The sequence below is a fragment of the Belonocnema kinseyi genome, chromosome 2, assembly GCF_010883055.1.
Source record: "Belonocnema kinseyi isolate 2016_QV_RU_SX_M_011 chromosome 2, B_treatae_v1, whole genome shotgun sequence".
NCBI classification, from domain to species: Eukaryota; Metazoa; Arthropoda; class Insecta; order Hymenoptera; family Cynipidae; genus Belonocnema; species Belonocnema kinseyi.
The window spans coordinates 9,386,255-9,402,333 of NC_046658.1; the positions used below are offsets into that span (position 1 = coordinate 9,386,255).

At 37.7% G+C, this 16,079-nt stretch overlaps 1 protein-coding gene across 3 annotated transcripts in view; it reads left to right on the top strand.

Annotated features, from left to right (window-relative positions):
• LOC117182998 overlaps positions 1 to 16,079 on the top strand; it is a 298,189-nt gene that overhangs the window by 257,389 nt on the left and 24,721 nt on the right. The window contains exon 6 of one of the 3 annotated variants that reach the window (XM_033376129.1): positions 5,455 to 5,620. The exons of the other annotated variants lie outside the window; for them this stretch is intronic. Within the exon in view, the coding sequence (XP_033232020.1) occupies positions 5,455 to 5,467 (13 nt within the window). The 3' untranslated portion in view covers positions 5,468 to 5,620. Of the gene's footprint in view, positions 1 to 5,454; positions 5,621 to 16,079 lie in introns of those variants that run through there. 3 annotated transcript variants of the gene reach the window in all.

Consider the following 16,079-nt stretch of genomic DNA (forward strand, 5'->3'; position numbering starts at 1 on the left):
CTTTCAGTTTGATTGTCCCGTGCCGTTGCAGAAGGTAGAGGTGGTCGCGGGGAAGTGTATCACTTCGTAATCCCACAAAAAGAAAAATCACAAACACGTTGCACAGACTACGAACCGCCTCGACTACCTTTTCTTTCGGCACATTTGTAAAAAGGGAAACCACGTCTAGTAACGCGAAGACCTGATTTTCCGGGATCCTGATATTCCTCATTGAATTCTCTAAATCGAAGTTGTTTAGCACTCTCGATTTTTTATGAGCTTCAATATTATTTGCATTAATATTTTTTGAATGGTGCTAATTTGTAAGTAGCACTGCCTAAATAAGAAAATATCGGCCTGAACGGGGGAGATTTTGTCTATCGCGATCTTGATCTACCTCTGGTATTTTGTTGATATTAGACTCAACACTCATTATTATGTTCATGGTGGACCTCTGGAATCTGTCAGTTAAATGTGAAAATTTTGCCATACAACTACTGCTTTGAAAGTCAACGAATTCAAGATAAAAATTTGTGATTTTTTCAGGAAAAATCCCTCTCTATCCACAGGGCAAGAGGAAAACTTTTTGATTTGATTATTTAGCTAATTGAAGCTTGGTCTAGGATCAGCTCTTGAGAAAGGAGACGATGTGTTCACCGTCTCTGCAATTGTATAGAATATGCATATAAAACCCATTATCCCATCTACCAGAGTGAGATGCCAAGTCCCCTCGCTGATAAGTGCCGTTTTCAAAATTGTTCAGTGACATATTTACTGTTGTTTTGAAAGTTTTCGGATTTAATTGACCCAATTATTAAATTTGTCTGAAGGAATATTTCATTGGCATTAGGGTCTTATCAAAATTCTTAATTATAAAACGTGCATTTCCTAAAAAAGTTTAAATTGGATAACATTTCGACCACGGATAGGGGTCTTCTTCAGTACTAGATATCAGATTTAAACATTATATATATTGTAACCTGCGAGTTACGAGGGTACCTTGAAAATAGGCAATAGGGACATCTCCTATGCTATCCTTCTAAAAACAAGCATCGCAAAGGAGAGACTCCGAGAACTCCCACGCAACCAGAATTACGTGCCTCTGGGAGGTAGAGTAGGAGCGAGAGAATAAAAAGCCCTGCTAAGCTAATAATCAGCTCTCTTGATCTTGGAACTGAAAAGCGAAGATTGTTGGGGAAAACCTGAAGGGAAGACCGTTTCTTCCTTTCCTTGCCTTCCAAGTTCCTCTTTGATTTAAGCTGTCGGCTAAAGACCAGATTTTAGAGAGGTACTTCTCAGTTTCGCCTTTGCTATCCATCCATATCTCCAAGCAACCTCAATTAATTCTTGGCTTTTGGTCCACGACCTTTAAAATTCTATATTAAATAAAATATTCTTTTGAAGATGATCCCTTGAGTCCTTCCCTCGTTCTTGCGCTCGGAGAGTATCTGAACTCCTTGCCTGCTATAGGCATTGCGGCACGTGCGAAGCCCGCACCCCCTCTGTTTGGGGACACCTTGACACCTGAGCGCCAGGTCATTAACCCATTAAGGCCATTTAGACACTTTAACAGTAAAAGAAGATTACCATTAGGAGCGGTTTAACACCTAGTTGGTGAAAAAGGAGAAATATTCATCTCCTAAAGGCATAGGCCTACCCATTAATCTTCAAATTGTGTGTTTATAAATTAAAGTATCTTTTAAATGATCTGTATCTTTATATTTGCGTTATATCAACTACTGCCATTGTGCAAATCCTAGAATAATGTTCTGAAGTTAGAATTTAGACTTTTCGTTTATGTCGTTAGGCTATTGGATTTAGCATATTATACGATTTCTTCCGTGAATATAAAAAAACTAAACGTTCACTATGTTAGAAATCTTCTCACTTTTTTTAGTATTAGATTAGGGCGTAGAAAATAAAAATGTATGGATAGTTTAGCTTAGGCTTTTTCTTGAATAACAAAAAATTTGTATTGTCAGAAGAATCTTGGTTTTTTCCATGCAAACAACCCGTTTGTTTTGATTTCATATTACAAACGTTAGAATAATTAATGAAGTATAACATAGTTAACTTAGCCTAAAATTTGGTGGTTACAATGAATATAATAAAATGAAAATTAAACTTTGGTATTCAATATTTGGTAGAAAAATGTTTTTATGCATAAACTCAGTGTTTCTATGTCAAACAAATATCGTAAGCACGTTGCGCAGAGACACACATTTAAAGTTTGAGATGAAGTAAGTGAATAAGAAACAAAAAAGGCAAACGATTGAAAGTTTATAAAACAGAATCTCTGTTAATATAAAAAGGATAGTTTTGGACGTAAATAAATAGAGACATCCGCTCCGTTTCAAATCACGAAGAAAACTGAAGAAGCATTCAAAAAGGTCCTCCAGTTTTACAACTTACAGTATTCAAAAGAGCGGTGTTTAATTTTTTAGAAGGTCTATGACAGTAATACTTGGTACATTCCCCGCCCCGGGGGAGTATGGAGGGGGGGGGGGATTATTAGATGTGAAGCGCGTTTATTAGGATCAAGGAGGTAGCTCACGTGTGACTTAGGACGATCGTTTTTCGAGTGAGGTAGTTGAATTTGGGGGTTGCAGTAGATGAATCCTGGTCTCTTTAGTAGCCAGGCGTCAAGATCTTGCATTCCATTTTTCACGATTTTCTGGCTGTCAAGCGGTTGTAGATACGTCCCCTTTCCCCCTCCATCGATGAAAGTCTTCCAAGGGTTCTTCAGATCTATACGTTTTGTGAAACAAACTCGTTCAGTTCTCGAAGTTCGTCGAATAGGCGAGTCGTTTGATCGGTGAAGTTGCGCACCTCATTAGTCGACTTCTCCACCATCTTTGGTGGAGCTGTTTCGAGACCATTATAGAATTCTTCGTTGGGTCAAGTAACGGTAGTTTATGGGCGGCGAATTCCCAGCCGACAGGTCCGGATGAGGAATTTGTATCGGTCCCATATTTCTCTCCTTTCCAATTCCATCGTGTCCTCCCGGCGGATCTTAAGCACTGCAAGTGGTTTACGGATGGTCGGATTGTGGCCGTCCGGGATGTGTTCAGCGGGATAGAAGAGGACTATGATTTATTTTTTTACATGCAAAAAGGACAGTTTTCCGCTGAAATTATCCGACAATAAACTAACAGTGATTCAAAAATTGGATACAGGACATTAAATAATAATTTGCGTAATTGTTAATAACAATTTTAAAACAATGCGTGACAATCTGCGGTTAGAGGTAGAAAAAAGTTATTTTTTCTTCAATCATTTTTGTGATAATCTTATTTGTATCATTGAACCAATGAAAAAATTGATACTTATAATAATAATGAGATTATTATAAAAAATCGTAATTTATTTATTTTAAGTTTTTTATAATAATCTCATTATAATTATCAATTTTTTCATTGATTCAATAACACAAATAAGATTATCACAAAAATGATTGAAGAAGAAAGAACTCTTTTTTACGACCAACCGCAGATTGTCACGCATTGTTTTAATAAATTTATTTACAATTACGCAAATTATTATTTAATGTCCCATACCCAATTTTGGAATCACTGTTAGTTTATTGTCGGATAATTTCAGTGGAAAACCGTCCTTTTTGCATGTAAAAAAAAATAAATCATAGTTTTGTTTAAAAAATTGTTTATAACAATCATATAAATTATTCTTTTTTTAATTTCGTTGGTTAGTCACCGCAATAAATGTCACTCTAATAATTATTGAAGAAAAAAACATTTTTTTCAACGAGGAAACGGCCGATTAGGAGACTTGTTTGACTAAATTGTTATAAACGATCTATATTGTTTATGTTTGATAAAGCTTGAAGTATATAAATGGCTTTAAAGAGAACTGTGAATCACTTTTGTTCAGAAAAATCAATTCAGCTATGAGAAAAACTCGTTTATAAAGAATTTGTTTATAGAATTTGTTTATAATAATTAAGTGAAATATTATTAAAATTAATTATGTTCTATGAATGCATGTGTAATAATTCCGGCTGATAGGGAGTTTCTATCTGTATTTTTTCTTGAGATAAATATTCACAAATCTAAAATGGTCAATTTTGTCACTATATTTGTTTATATATTGTTGCTCTGTGAAAAAAATTAGAAACAAGCAAACCACAATTCTCTTAAAAATTAATTGCTGAGCATTTCTAAAAAAAACTTTTAAATGGTTAAGAAATACGACCTGTGGGCGATTATGAACAGTAAATTCCTCTTTCAGACCACTGTGCAACGGTCCGAGAGTGAGGCACTTCCGTTTGCCGGCATAAAGGCTAGGTGCCGCAGAATGGCCACCTACAGGTGGCAACAGGTTAGACACCGGTGGATAGGCCGAGTGCAGACCGAACGTAGACTCCGGATGGTGATAGGCGGACGAATGTCCTTTTCCTCCTGGAAACAGTTGAGACTCGGTCACCTCCAGGTGCCGATAATATTAATCCTCGGAGTAATTCGACCAGGATTATGTTCTCTCTACTACGTTTAAATTACAGCAGTCAATCCTTTTTCTATTCAACTTCTCCTTAGGCTGGAGAAGCAGAGAGACTCTCGTGAGATCCAATGCACGGGAGTGGGCGGCTGGCGCGGCAAAGCCGCGCCAAGTCGCGCACTCGCGAATAATGATCTCCCCGAAGAATGATCGGACTGGAAGAAGTTGTTGTACGTTACCCATTTGGGCGGTTTTTCCGCAGTTCTCCCACAGTTCTTCTACTTCGCAAAATTTAGGCACGAGCGAAGCAATGGAAACATTGCACGCTTATATGTTCTGCTCGACGCTTATGATAGCCAGTCTCTCCGATTTCCAGCATTTTATTAATTCATAAAGCATTAAAACTAATGTTCTCAGTTAAAAACTAAAACTGAAAACGAAGAAATAAAAGGAACAGCTCTAAAACTAAACTATAAGCTATGTCTGTGTATCTTTTGTTTATTTTTAAAGTAGGGGATTATATATTCGTTTATATAATTATCACTTAAATCTCTCTGAAGTTTGTATTTATACAGACTTTAGCTTATAAGATGAAATATATTTAAAGATTTACTTTGGAATAACGTACTTGTCAATGAACTCCTAGTTGAGAACTTTGAAAGAGGCGCGCATGAGTCATAGCAAGTTTTCAGGGCTATCTGGGTTTCGTCTTTCGGTGGGATTAGCTCGAGGGTGTATATCATACTACCTGAAAATTGAGATGACCAATTCGCAGTTCCCTTTAGGGGGTGACGTCCGTAGTGAGGTTTATTTGAGCGAAGTGCAAGAGTTCTCGGACATTATGACATAACTACGGAGTGGATTTTTATTTTTTTACGCCGAAAACTATCCTTTTTATATTAACAGAGATTCTGTTTTATAAATCATTAATCACTTGCCTTTTATGTTTCTTATCCATTAACTTCCTCTCAAACTTTAAGTGTGTGTCCCTGTGCAACGTGCTTGTGATTTTTGTGTTTGTAGGATTACGAAGTGATTTATTCCCCGCTATCACCTCATCCTTCTGCAACGGAACAAGACGATCGCACACAGAGGTAGTTGATGGGGAAAGGGAGAGAGAGAGATCGAGACGGTGAAAGAGGCGGTGAGAGAAGGACGAAAGAATCCCAATCGGTGGTCGAAATGTTTGCCAGTTAGAGGTATCAACAGATGAAGGTGAACAGAATAGATGTATGGATGAGTTTATCCGGATTGACGAATTAAATTTAGAAGTAAGCAGTAGCAATACTTTATTTTCTTCTTCCGTTGATCCTATTTTCGAAACAAGAATTATAAATACAATCCCGATTAAAACGGAAATAAACAGCTTGCGGCGATTGCTTCAATTTCAGATAAGGAAAATGATCTAAAAAATTAGCGATATACCGTTGAAACCAATTTTGTACAATTTTGTACTTGGTTAGAAAAGGTGGGCGAACATATTATGGGTGGAAATTGGCTGCATGATATTGGAATATGGCCACCTAAATTCAATAGTGAAACAGATGAAAAGGGAAGAGTAAATAAACTTACTGTATATTTTGAAAAAGAAACGAATAAAACGCGAGAAAAAATTCCGAATGTTCTATATTCCTAGCTTGAATTATTAAATATAGGCAAAGTAAAATCAAATTCAAAAGCGGAAGCAAAGCCAACGTTTTCACCCAATAAGATTACCTGTTGCATTAAAATTTCCAGTGGAAAAGTAGCTTAAAAGAGATTATAAGGTTAAGCTAAATAAATATGTTGGAGTAAATCGTTATTCCCTTCCCTAAACCAGAAGGGATTCTGAAAACTGTCTAGGAGCTCGGTATTTCACTAAGATTAATTTTTCGGAGGCGTATCAACAATTACTATTGTCAGAGGAATCTCAAGAACTCCTAGTAATTATTACTCACTTAGGATTATCTAAATACGCGAGATTATTATACAGTATTGCGACTGCATCCGGAACTTTTGAAAGTACAATGGAAATTTTGCTGTTGGGAATGCAGGACGTAGTAATTTTTTTGATGACATCTAAATTTCAACGAAAGAGGTTGGAACCTACTTAATTAGATTGAGCTAAGTATTGAAGCGATTAGATGATGCGGGATTGATATTAAAACTTAATTCTTGTAAATTTTTGCAGAAATAGTTGAATATCAATTGCTTAAAATCGTTAAATAGTGCATTATATTGATACAAAAGAAATTCGAATGTGTCCTTAATGCTCCAAAATCTAAGAATTTTTCGCAATTACGTAGGTTTCTTAACAAAATTAATCATTTTGGTAGCGTGTTTTGACCACACAAAGAAGATCGTGTTGATTTGTAGCACATCACCGCATGGAATCGGTGCATCACTGGCGCATGGAGAAGACCTATGGAAAAGACTTATGCGCACATTGATAAAGAAGGTTTAGAAATTGTTTTAGGTGTGTGAAGATTCGATGAATACATATACGGAAATCAATTGCTATTACAAACTTACAATGCAGCTTTAACCCATATTTTTCCCTAGAAAAACGATTCCCGAGATGAACAATGCTAGTAACATTTTTTGAGACAACAAACCATAATAAATCAATTTCTTTTTGATTGAGATAATAAATATTTATGTATATTTCGAAAATCATCAATTCGATTACAAAATGTTTAGGCTTGGTTTTTACGTTGCTATCATTGCCTCTTTCTATCTCTTAATCCCTTTATTTACCAGATAATTCTGAACATATTGATACGTTTCCCAAATAATCTGTTTCAATTAAATGGAAAGTATTCCTTGTATAATACGTATGATGGCCCCGAAAGGGGCCGGTTTTTCAAGATTATCAGTTGGTAGAATGAGAGTGATACTGACGGTTCTTCCGGTCAGGTTCTTTTGTAACCTCTAATGGTTCAGCGAATACGTAATCTTGCTTACGAAAGAGCCACGAGTACAACTCTTGTTTACCCTTGGGCGTAATTTGTTCACTCGCTGGAGGTTGCTGGTAAGTCCTCCTTCCCCTGGCTTTCTTAAACATTTTCCAAGGGTTGGAGGTTTGTATTAACCTGAGCTCAAGTCCTTGGGGACGTGGATGGAGTCAGCATATCCTCTAGGAACTTTGTTATTTTATATTTCTGCACCTCCCGATCTTGTATTATGCCGGGATGTCTTTCTAGGTCCCCTGGATATGCCAAACCCTCCGGAAGGTGACTCAACCGGCATTTGAATTTCGGAAACAGAGAATGGGAGGTCCTGCGAACCATCCGCGAGAAAGGCAGACAGCCTCTTGGTGGTGAAGGTGGGGTTCTTCTTGTAACCAGGGACACCGCGTCGAGTGTCGGGAACAGCCGTTTCCTCCTCGGTGACGGGGGACTGGTTGGTGAGATAGCCGGAAATCCGTTGTGTGATTGTTGCGACTCGTCTCTGTTCATTGTGGTGGAGTTTACGCGCTCTCGGCAAGCTTCTATTTCTTTCTGTATACGTTTTGCGATGGCATTACAGAAATACTTAACGATTAGACCAGGGACTGAAGACCAAGATCGGTTTAACTTCGATCTAGGCCCTAGGCCGAGAGATCTCTCGCTTAGTAGTCTGTTAGAATGACACCCTGGGAACGGGCATTACAAACAGGAATACTCAACGGTTGGACCAGGGACCGAATACCAAGACCGGTTCAACTACGATTTAGGCACTAGGCTGAGAGATTTCTCGCTTAGTAGCCTGTTAGAATGACACCCTGAGGAGAAGCACTGCTAACAGAAGTACTTAACGGTTGGACCAGGGACCGAAGACCAAGATTGGTTCAACTTCGATCTAGGCATTAGGCAGAGAGATTTCTAGCTTAGTAGTCTGTTAGAATGTAACCTTGGAGAGAAGCACTGCTAACAGAAATACTCCAACAGTTGGATCAGGGAGTGAATTCCGAGATCGGATTCAACAATTCAAAATTTTGTTACTCTAAAAAGAACAGAGGTTTACATGTTGATGACGATTATAAACAAAATTTCCAATCTGAACTGTGATTTATTTCCTCCCTTCAACTCCCTAGGTAGCGTCAGAGAGATAGAGAAAGAGAACGCTGATGGTGCGGTATACTTGACGTCAACTGGTGACGTCAGAGAGCGGATGATAAAGTGTTCCGTGCGGTGTGACGGGTGAAGGCCGAGTGAAGCTAGTAGAAAAAGAAAAAGGGGGTGGGGATGAGGGGGTCCAAACCATCGCCCCCTCTTGTGAGATCTAATGTATGGTAGTGGGTGGCTGGCGCGGCGAGCCGCGCCTGTCGCGCACTCCCGTTTAATGATCTCTCTGAAGAATGATCGCACTGGAAGAAGTTGTTGTGCGTTACCCGTTTGGGCATTGTTACATAGTCTGAGAAAAATTTTACATGGCTGGAATTAAAAGTGACGTTAATTATGTGTAGAAAAAAGCCCGTGAACGGAAAAAAATCACAAAAATCTGTTAATTTATTTTATAGAAGAAAAGATGAGAAAAAAAGAGAAGGAACTGGGGGTTACAGGGAGGAAAAAAATAAAGTTTCTAGTGGGTAGGAGTCGATATTCGGGTTTTAGACTCGAGTGTCTAATAATAATGGGAACTAAGCGCGAGAGAACCCCGAGAACTTTCCCTTTAGTTTCATGGATATGCTGCTTCCAATTAAGACGTTTATGAAGTTTACCCCCTAGGTATTTTTTAAGGGGTTCTTCCATTCTATTGGTTCGTTAAACATTTTGGGTGGATAAATTTTAACTGGTCTTCTGACTGAGAAGAGAATTGATTCTGACTTTGGTACGTTTATTTTTATTCTCCATAGCTTAGCCCAAGCCTCGATGACTTCAAGAGCTTTGTTAAGTAGTTGTAAAATTTTTTGAACGGACCAGAAAGAAAATATAGATAGTAATATAATATATAGTATATAATATATATAATATATAGATAGAAAATATAGAAAAAATAGATAGTCCAATTGAAACTTCGGGGACCTCAGGGATGTCGTTTAAGTATATAATAAAAAAACCGGTCCAAGAATGCTGCCTTGGGGCACACCCGCTCAGATGAGTTTCTCTTTTGAGAGTGTCGGGCTTATTTTGACTGAGAATTTTCTGTTAGAAAGATAATAGTTTATAAATAGGATGAGCCCTCTGGGGAAATTGTAATTTATTAGTTTTTTAGCAGTCATACATGCCAGACACTGTCAAAAGCTTTTTCTATATCGAGGAAAACAGCTCCAGTATGTTTTATACAATTGAAATTTAAGCTAATGACTTCGGTTAGCTTGAGCATCGTGTGCTGCGTAGAGTGACCTTTTCTGAAACCGTATTGTTACGATTTAAGGATGCTATTTTCTTCGAGGTGAAAGTTTAGGCGAGTGAGTATTATTTTTTTCAAAGATTTTGCTCATTGTATTGAGAAAACTAATGGGCCTGTAGCTGGTTGGATGATATTGATCCTTGCCTTTTTTCTGAAAAACTAAAATATGAGCTATTTTCCAAAATTCAAGGAAGTAGCTTAATTGAATACAAGCATTGAAGATAAGAGCAAGCAGTTTTAAGCAAGAGATGGGAAGATTTTTTAGGACTAGATTTGTAATTGAATTGGGGCCGGGAGTTTTTTTATTTCTAGTATTTTTTATTTGTTTGGTTTGTTCCTTATGGGTTATATTCTTGAAGTTATCAGTGCTTGGGATTTTGAGAAATTCGGAAACAATTTTTTCAGATTCCGCAATGTGCTGAGTATCGGATGGCTCGTCATGTGGAGCGAAGTTACTTTCATAATTTTCCGCTAGGAGATTTGCTTTATCGATAGGAGAGAGCGCGAACGTTTGGTCTGGATTTTTGAGAGGAGGAATATTATTTCGCGGCTTTGTTAGGGCTTTAGTCATACTATATATAGAGTTATCCTTGATTTGAAGTTTACCAACTTCTTTATTCCAAATTTTGCGTCAGTGCTCTTGAGCTTTAATTGCTATAGTTCTCCATAGGTAGTTAATGACGTTTTTAAGGATACAGCTTTCAGTTTTTTGGTGCGTCCGACAGAGTTTATTGCAAGTGTGGATAAGGTCTTTAATCTCTGGGCTGAGAGGTGGATCGTATTTTTTAATGGTGGTCTGAGGGACTGAAGTGCGAATGGCATTTTGTATGCTAGAGGTAAGATTAGTTATGGCTTCGTCGATATGGCTAGCGTTTGTTATTGAAGGTTCAAAATTAACAAGCGTTTCTAGGGTCAAGTTGAATGTTTGCCAATTAGCTTTTGCAAAATTATAGCGATGCCTGACCGGAGCTTTTTCACAGTTTATAAAAAGGCTTAGAAAAACTGGTCGATGATCTGAGTCTAATTCGTTAATGGTGCAAGTCCCCTGCAGCTATTACCGAGGCTACAAGTTTGAATATTTTTCTGTAGTATTTTTTGTAAATTCGCGAGAGGGAGTTTGATAGAACGAGAATATAGCATATGGTTTCTCGTGAATTTTTATTTGTATAGCAGTACCTAAAAGGGCTTCAATTTTAGGAATTATTAGTTCGCGGTGATCAATATTTTCTTGAATTAGAATGGCGGTACCTCTATTAGTGTTATTTCTGTACAATTTATATCCACGGACTAGGTCGACGCGTAGGGATTCGCTTCGTAAAGTTTCACTGAGCAAGCAAATGGTGATGTTATTTTGGTACAGGTATATTGCTAATTCATGTCCTTCTTTCAGAATATCCTGAGCATTCCAAAAATTTATTTTTAGTGTGTTGTTATTATAGTTGGCCATTTTGTATAGCAAGAGAAAGTATATTACTCATAATCTCGGCGGTTGAATTTATAGCTTGGGTGATATTTGTTTTTTCTCCCATAATATCAGTGGTTAAGGTTGTTGCTCTTTTTAACAAATTGACAAGATTTAATTTGATATCCTGAGAGAGAGTATTTTTGGTGGGAACAACAGTTTGACTAGTTTTAATTTGTGGGCCTAGAATTTTCTTGATGATAGTTGGTTTGGCACGTATGTTAGTAATTCTCGTTGTTTCAGATGGTTGCGCAGTTTGAGGTTTGATCGCATGCGCTTCTGAAGTAGATGTGACGGCAGCGCTGTAAAGTTTTAATTTTTCCTGTGATTGGACAGTGACTGGTGGGGTGCGTTCACGAGTAGGATTTTCTTTCGGTGTTGTATGTATAGCTGCTTTATTAGGAGCCGCTTCTTTATTTGTTTTGGAATTAACGGTTGAAGGTTTTCCGAAGGATTTTTAGAAGCACAGTAACCTCTGTAGTGAGTGGGGTCGTCTCCAGCACAGCGCAGGTGATTTGGGATCTTTTTTGCATGCGAAGCTCTGGTGTGCGCCACCGCACTTCACACAGCGTGGAGTGGCGTGACACACGTCAGAGACATGATGAAATCTTTGGCACTTAAAGCACTGGGAAGTTTTCCTGGGCTTAACATAGGGCTCGACTTTTACTTTAATATATGCAATAGATTGCAGGTTAAGAAGTTCTTTTGCTTTAGGGGTATTCGGGACCTTTACTAGAAGCGTTGGTAAGGCTTTCTTGGTTTGTCGGTTTCTCATGCGAGCAACTGACATAATAATGAACCCTTCGTCTTGGAGTTCGAGGTGTACTAAATCCTCCGGGTACGCAATGGGGATATTCCTAATAACTATTTTGATAGGTGGAGAGTCAATGCTTTTGTATAAATAATATTGAAAGCCTTGCTGCTCTAGATTTGAAATAATTTTGCGATAGTCTTCGATAAAAGACACGCGAATGGAATACACATCTGAGCCAAGATTGTAAACTACTGGTTTAAATTGAACTGAATCTTTTAAAAGTTTATGCAGGGCAGTATAGGGGTGATTAACCTCGTCTATAATCATATTTATTGGGGGTATTTTTTCCGGTCTTGTGGTTGTTTTTTTATTATTTTTATTATTTTCATTTCGCGTATCAATGACTGCTTTGGGGTTAGATGGTGCCGAGCTTACGACAGACGTTCTCGGCGTCCTACTGCTTCCTCCGATTGAGGTGGCACTCTGGCTAATGTGTGCAGAGAGGGGATTCTTGTTCGCGAATTGCCTCCCACCTCCCTTCTGCGGGCCCGCACGCCAGTGTCCTTCTGCTTGTTCATGTGCGTTTGACACTTCTCCGCTCTAATCTTCCTCCTTCTCTACATTACAACTAAAGTTACAATTTGACTTATTTATGGCATACTGTAAGGTGAGAATAGTTAATATTTTTCTTGACATTAAAAGTAATTGAATGGTTGTAATTATAATACACATATCCTGATACCAGTAACAAATCGATCACACAGTACCAACCATCCATCATTGCTATTATTATCGTTAGGAGAATTGTTGATTAATTTTTTATCAATAATGTTTAATTAGTGCGAACCTAAATATTACTTACTATTTCCATTCGTTATTTTATTCATAAGGTTATAACATTTCAATACAACTTGCCTTGCTTAATTATACAACTTCTTCTGAGATACTAATAAATGATCAGTTTATAAGTATCTTACTAGAAATTTCTACTTGGAACCCGCATTTAGGCAAGCCAAGTTTTTGGAAATATAAACTGAACTGTTAGATTATAGAAAAATGTGACTGGGGAAAAAGCAAGGCTCGGCGAGGTGAGAGCTGGGAATTGAGATCTGGAAACCGATACTTGTGATAATCACAGGTGACAGTTCTCTCGAGTCAAAATTCTCAGCTCTCCCTTTTTATACATCAAAGATGTATATCAATATATGTTGTTCATTCTTTCCATTCTTTTTCTGAACCTGTCGGATTCGTTGGCTCTATCTTTTTTTCTCAAATTGTTTCTTCAATCTGTGCGATAAAACAAAATACTTCAGACTATAATGTCATTGACGTCATTTTCCTAAAATCATTTAGCTCCTTCCCTTTGCCCTTCTTTACTATGGGTACCACTGCTCCTTCTTTCCATAACTGTGGCTACCCCTCTGATCTTCAAACTATATAACACATTATCCATGCATATTTCTTTAGTTTTGCCCCCCCCCCCCCCTCCATATTTTCAGACATGATTTGGAATCTCATATATACAAGGTGCCTTTCCATCTTTCATTGTACCCAACGCGTTGGCTATTTCTTCCTTTGTTATGTCGTCTTCTTTTATCCCTTACCCTACTATATTTTTCTCCGTTGCTAACTATTATATTTACTACTCTTAGCAAATCCATAAAATATTTTTATCCGACGTCCACGATAAACACGACTTACGTGCCCGTAGAACCGGCTGAAAGTGTGAAATGGCCGCCCGACGACGGTGACGCATGCGTTCTTTTTGAGTGCCCTTACTAAACCGTATCAGCGGATTGAAACGTGTTATTCCCTCCCGTTAATACGGGAGCGAATGCGCTTACCGTTGCATTCCTCATTTCCACAAAAGCCCGCAACAGACATTGTACTCATTCAACCTCTTGTTTATCGTACACTTGGACAAAAAAATATACTATTTTCCATACCACCATCTCAATAGCTTGGTTTACTTTTCCTTTCTGTAATTTGGTAAAGAAATCTCGCACTTGGTCCTCTCCCCACTTCTTGTTCTGGCTCGCAGTGCCGTCTTAATTCGGAGGGCTTATAAGTTTGTTATGCTGTCAATGGAAGTTGTTAAATAAACACTATTTTTTTTGAATTGTCATACATATCTGTACATTTGTAGGATTACATTCCAGCTAGCCCTACCTATAACTCAGCTTATACGAGACAGTCGCGTAAACTATCCCAAACGTATGGGCCATGTATAGGGGTGAGCTATTGGCTGTAAACTTTGCGCTTAGATATTATATATGATGTGCTACATATATTTTTTAATATGCTTTATCATGGCGTACCCATATCCTTCATGGTATAAATAATTTCTGCCAAAGAATGATCATTCGGCGTATTTGAAGGTTTTAGGGGTCACTCTAGTCGAATCCAGATTCAAAATCTCACCATTAAAAATGTCGGATCCAGTATGTCAGATATCAATTATAAACATAAAACAAATTGGAATAAAAATTGCTACTTGGGGTTTATTTTTACTTGGGGGAATTTCCATACTTTTACTGTGGATTTTTTTTGCATTATATCCATAGAAACCTAATGTCATCGTCAGTGGAAAATGCAGTTTCAGTTTTTTTCAGAATCATATAAACTTTCAATCTAATGAAGCGTCAAGTTCAGTATAGTTTTTCAAATTAGGCACATACATTTTTCCACAAGACTGCTTGTATTGATCCACATTGGATTCGCCGTTTTGAATTTTAAAGTTGAAACGATTGGAAAACATTGTCTTGAAAAGTACTTGTTATGTGTAGCTCTGAAAATAACTTAATTTGGTGGACTGAAAGTGAGTGGTAAAACACAATGCTGATGAAAATGCCTTCTTGCCGAGGAAGTTCAAGCTTCTTGGACAAGACTTTTGAGATTACAAAGATTTCGGAGTACGGATCAATCAGTGCTCAAATCTGATATATTTGTCAGGCTCATGACGTTACGTAGACCGAAGTTATGACAAGATTGTCGACGGTGGTGAGCCTTTAAACGGTTCTGTCATATTTGCAGTAAAGAAGCCTTACTGTTGAAAATACAACGCATTGCAGTCACATTAAGCAAAGAATTAGGTTGTTGTTGTAGTTTAGATCTATGAAGTATCGATTGATGCTTGTCTGAATACTTGTGGCACCGCCTTACTGAAAGGAAAGCCGAAACGCGATGTCGACCTAAGTAATTTAAGCAATACTGCCTATCTTCGGCGTACTCTTGTCGCCTAGTTGATGTCTTCTTCTCTAATTTCTGACCCTGGAACAGACGTGTGATACTAAACAGAAGAAAGAAACATTTAGTCTGTCGATGTTGAGCATATGAAACTTGAAACCGGCTGGTTCGCCTGACTTCGAAGGCCTTCAAGGCCTCCATAATATTACAGGCTCCTGTTCTCGACACATTGTTGGAAGAGAGCGAAAACTGGTGATGCATGACGTAATAGAAACACGAAACACATATTTATGTCTCCTCTTTAACAATTCTCACAACCCACAGTGGGGTCAAATCGCAAAAACCTTGCCAAAAGTATAAAATGCTGATAAAATCGGCCAAACTATGTTACTTTTGGGTAACTATTGGGAGAAGTATGGTAAATAGGTTTAGGATTTTTAAAAGTAGTATACTGGTGTTTTTAAGGTCGCTGAATATTAATCCGATGTTAAAAACTTTAGAAGTCAAAATGTTGGATCCAGTATGGCGGGCGTGTATGCTAGATAAAGTTTCAATTCTTTTCAAAATTAGTATAAGGGGGGTTTTAAGCTGGCCGATTATGAATCCAAAGTCAAAAATTAAGAAAAAATATCATGGATCCAATATTGTGGGCGTATGATTCATAATCAACGAGATCAAAAACCCATTATATCAATTTTGAAAATAATCGAAAGTTTATTCAGCATATTCACCCGTCATATTGAATCCGTCATTTTTTTAAATGTTTTTGACATCGGATTCGTAATCTGCGACTCCAAAAACCTGTGAGAAACAAAATTTGGCCGATTTAATGGACATTTCATAGTTTCAGCCAGCTTTTCGTGATTTCAAACTACTGTGGCACGCTCCAATCTTCTTTTTAGAAATTTTCACTAAATCACTCAAATTAGCTCA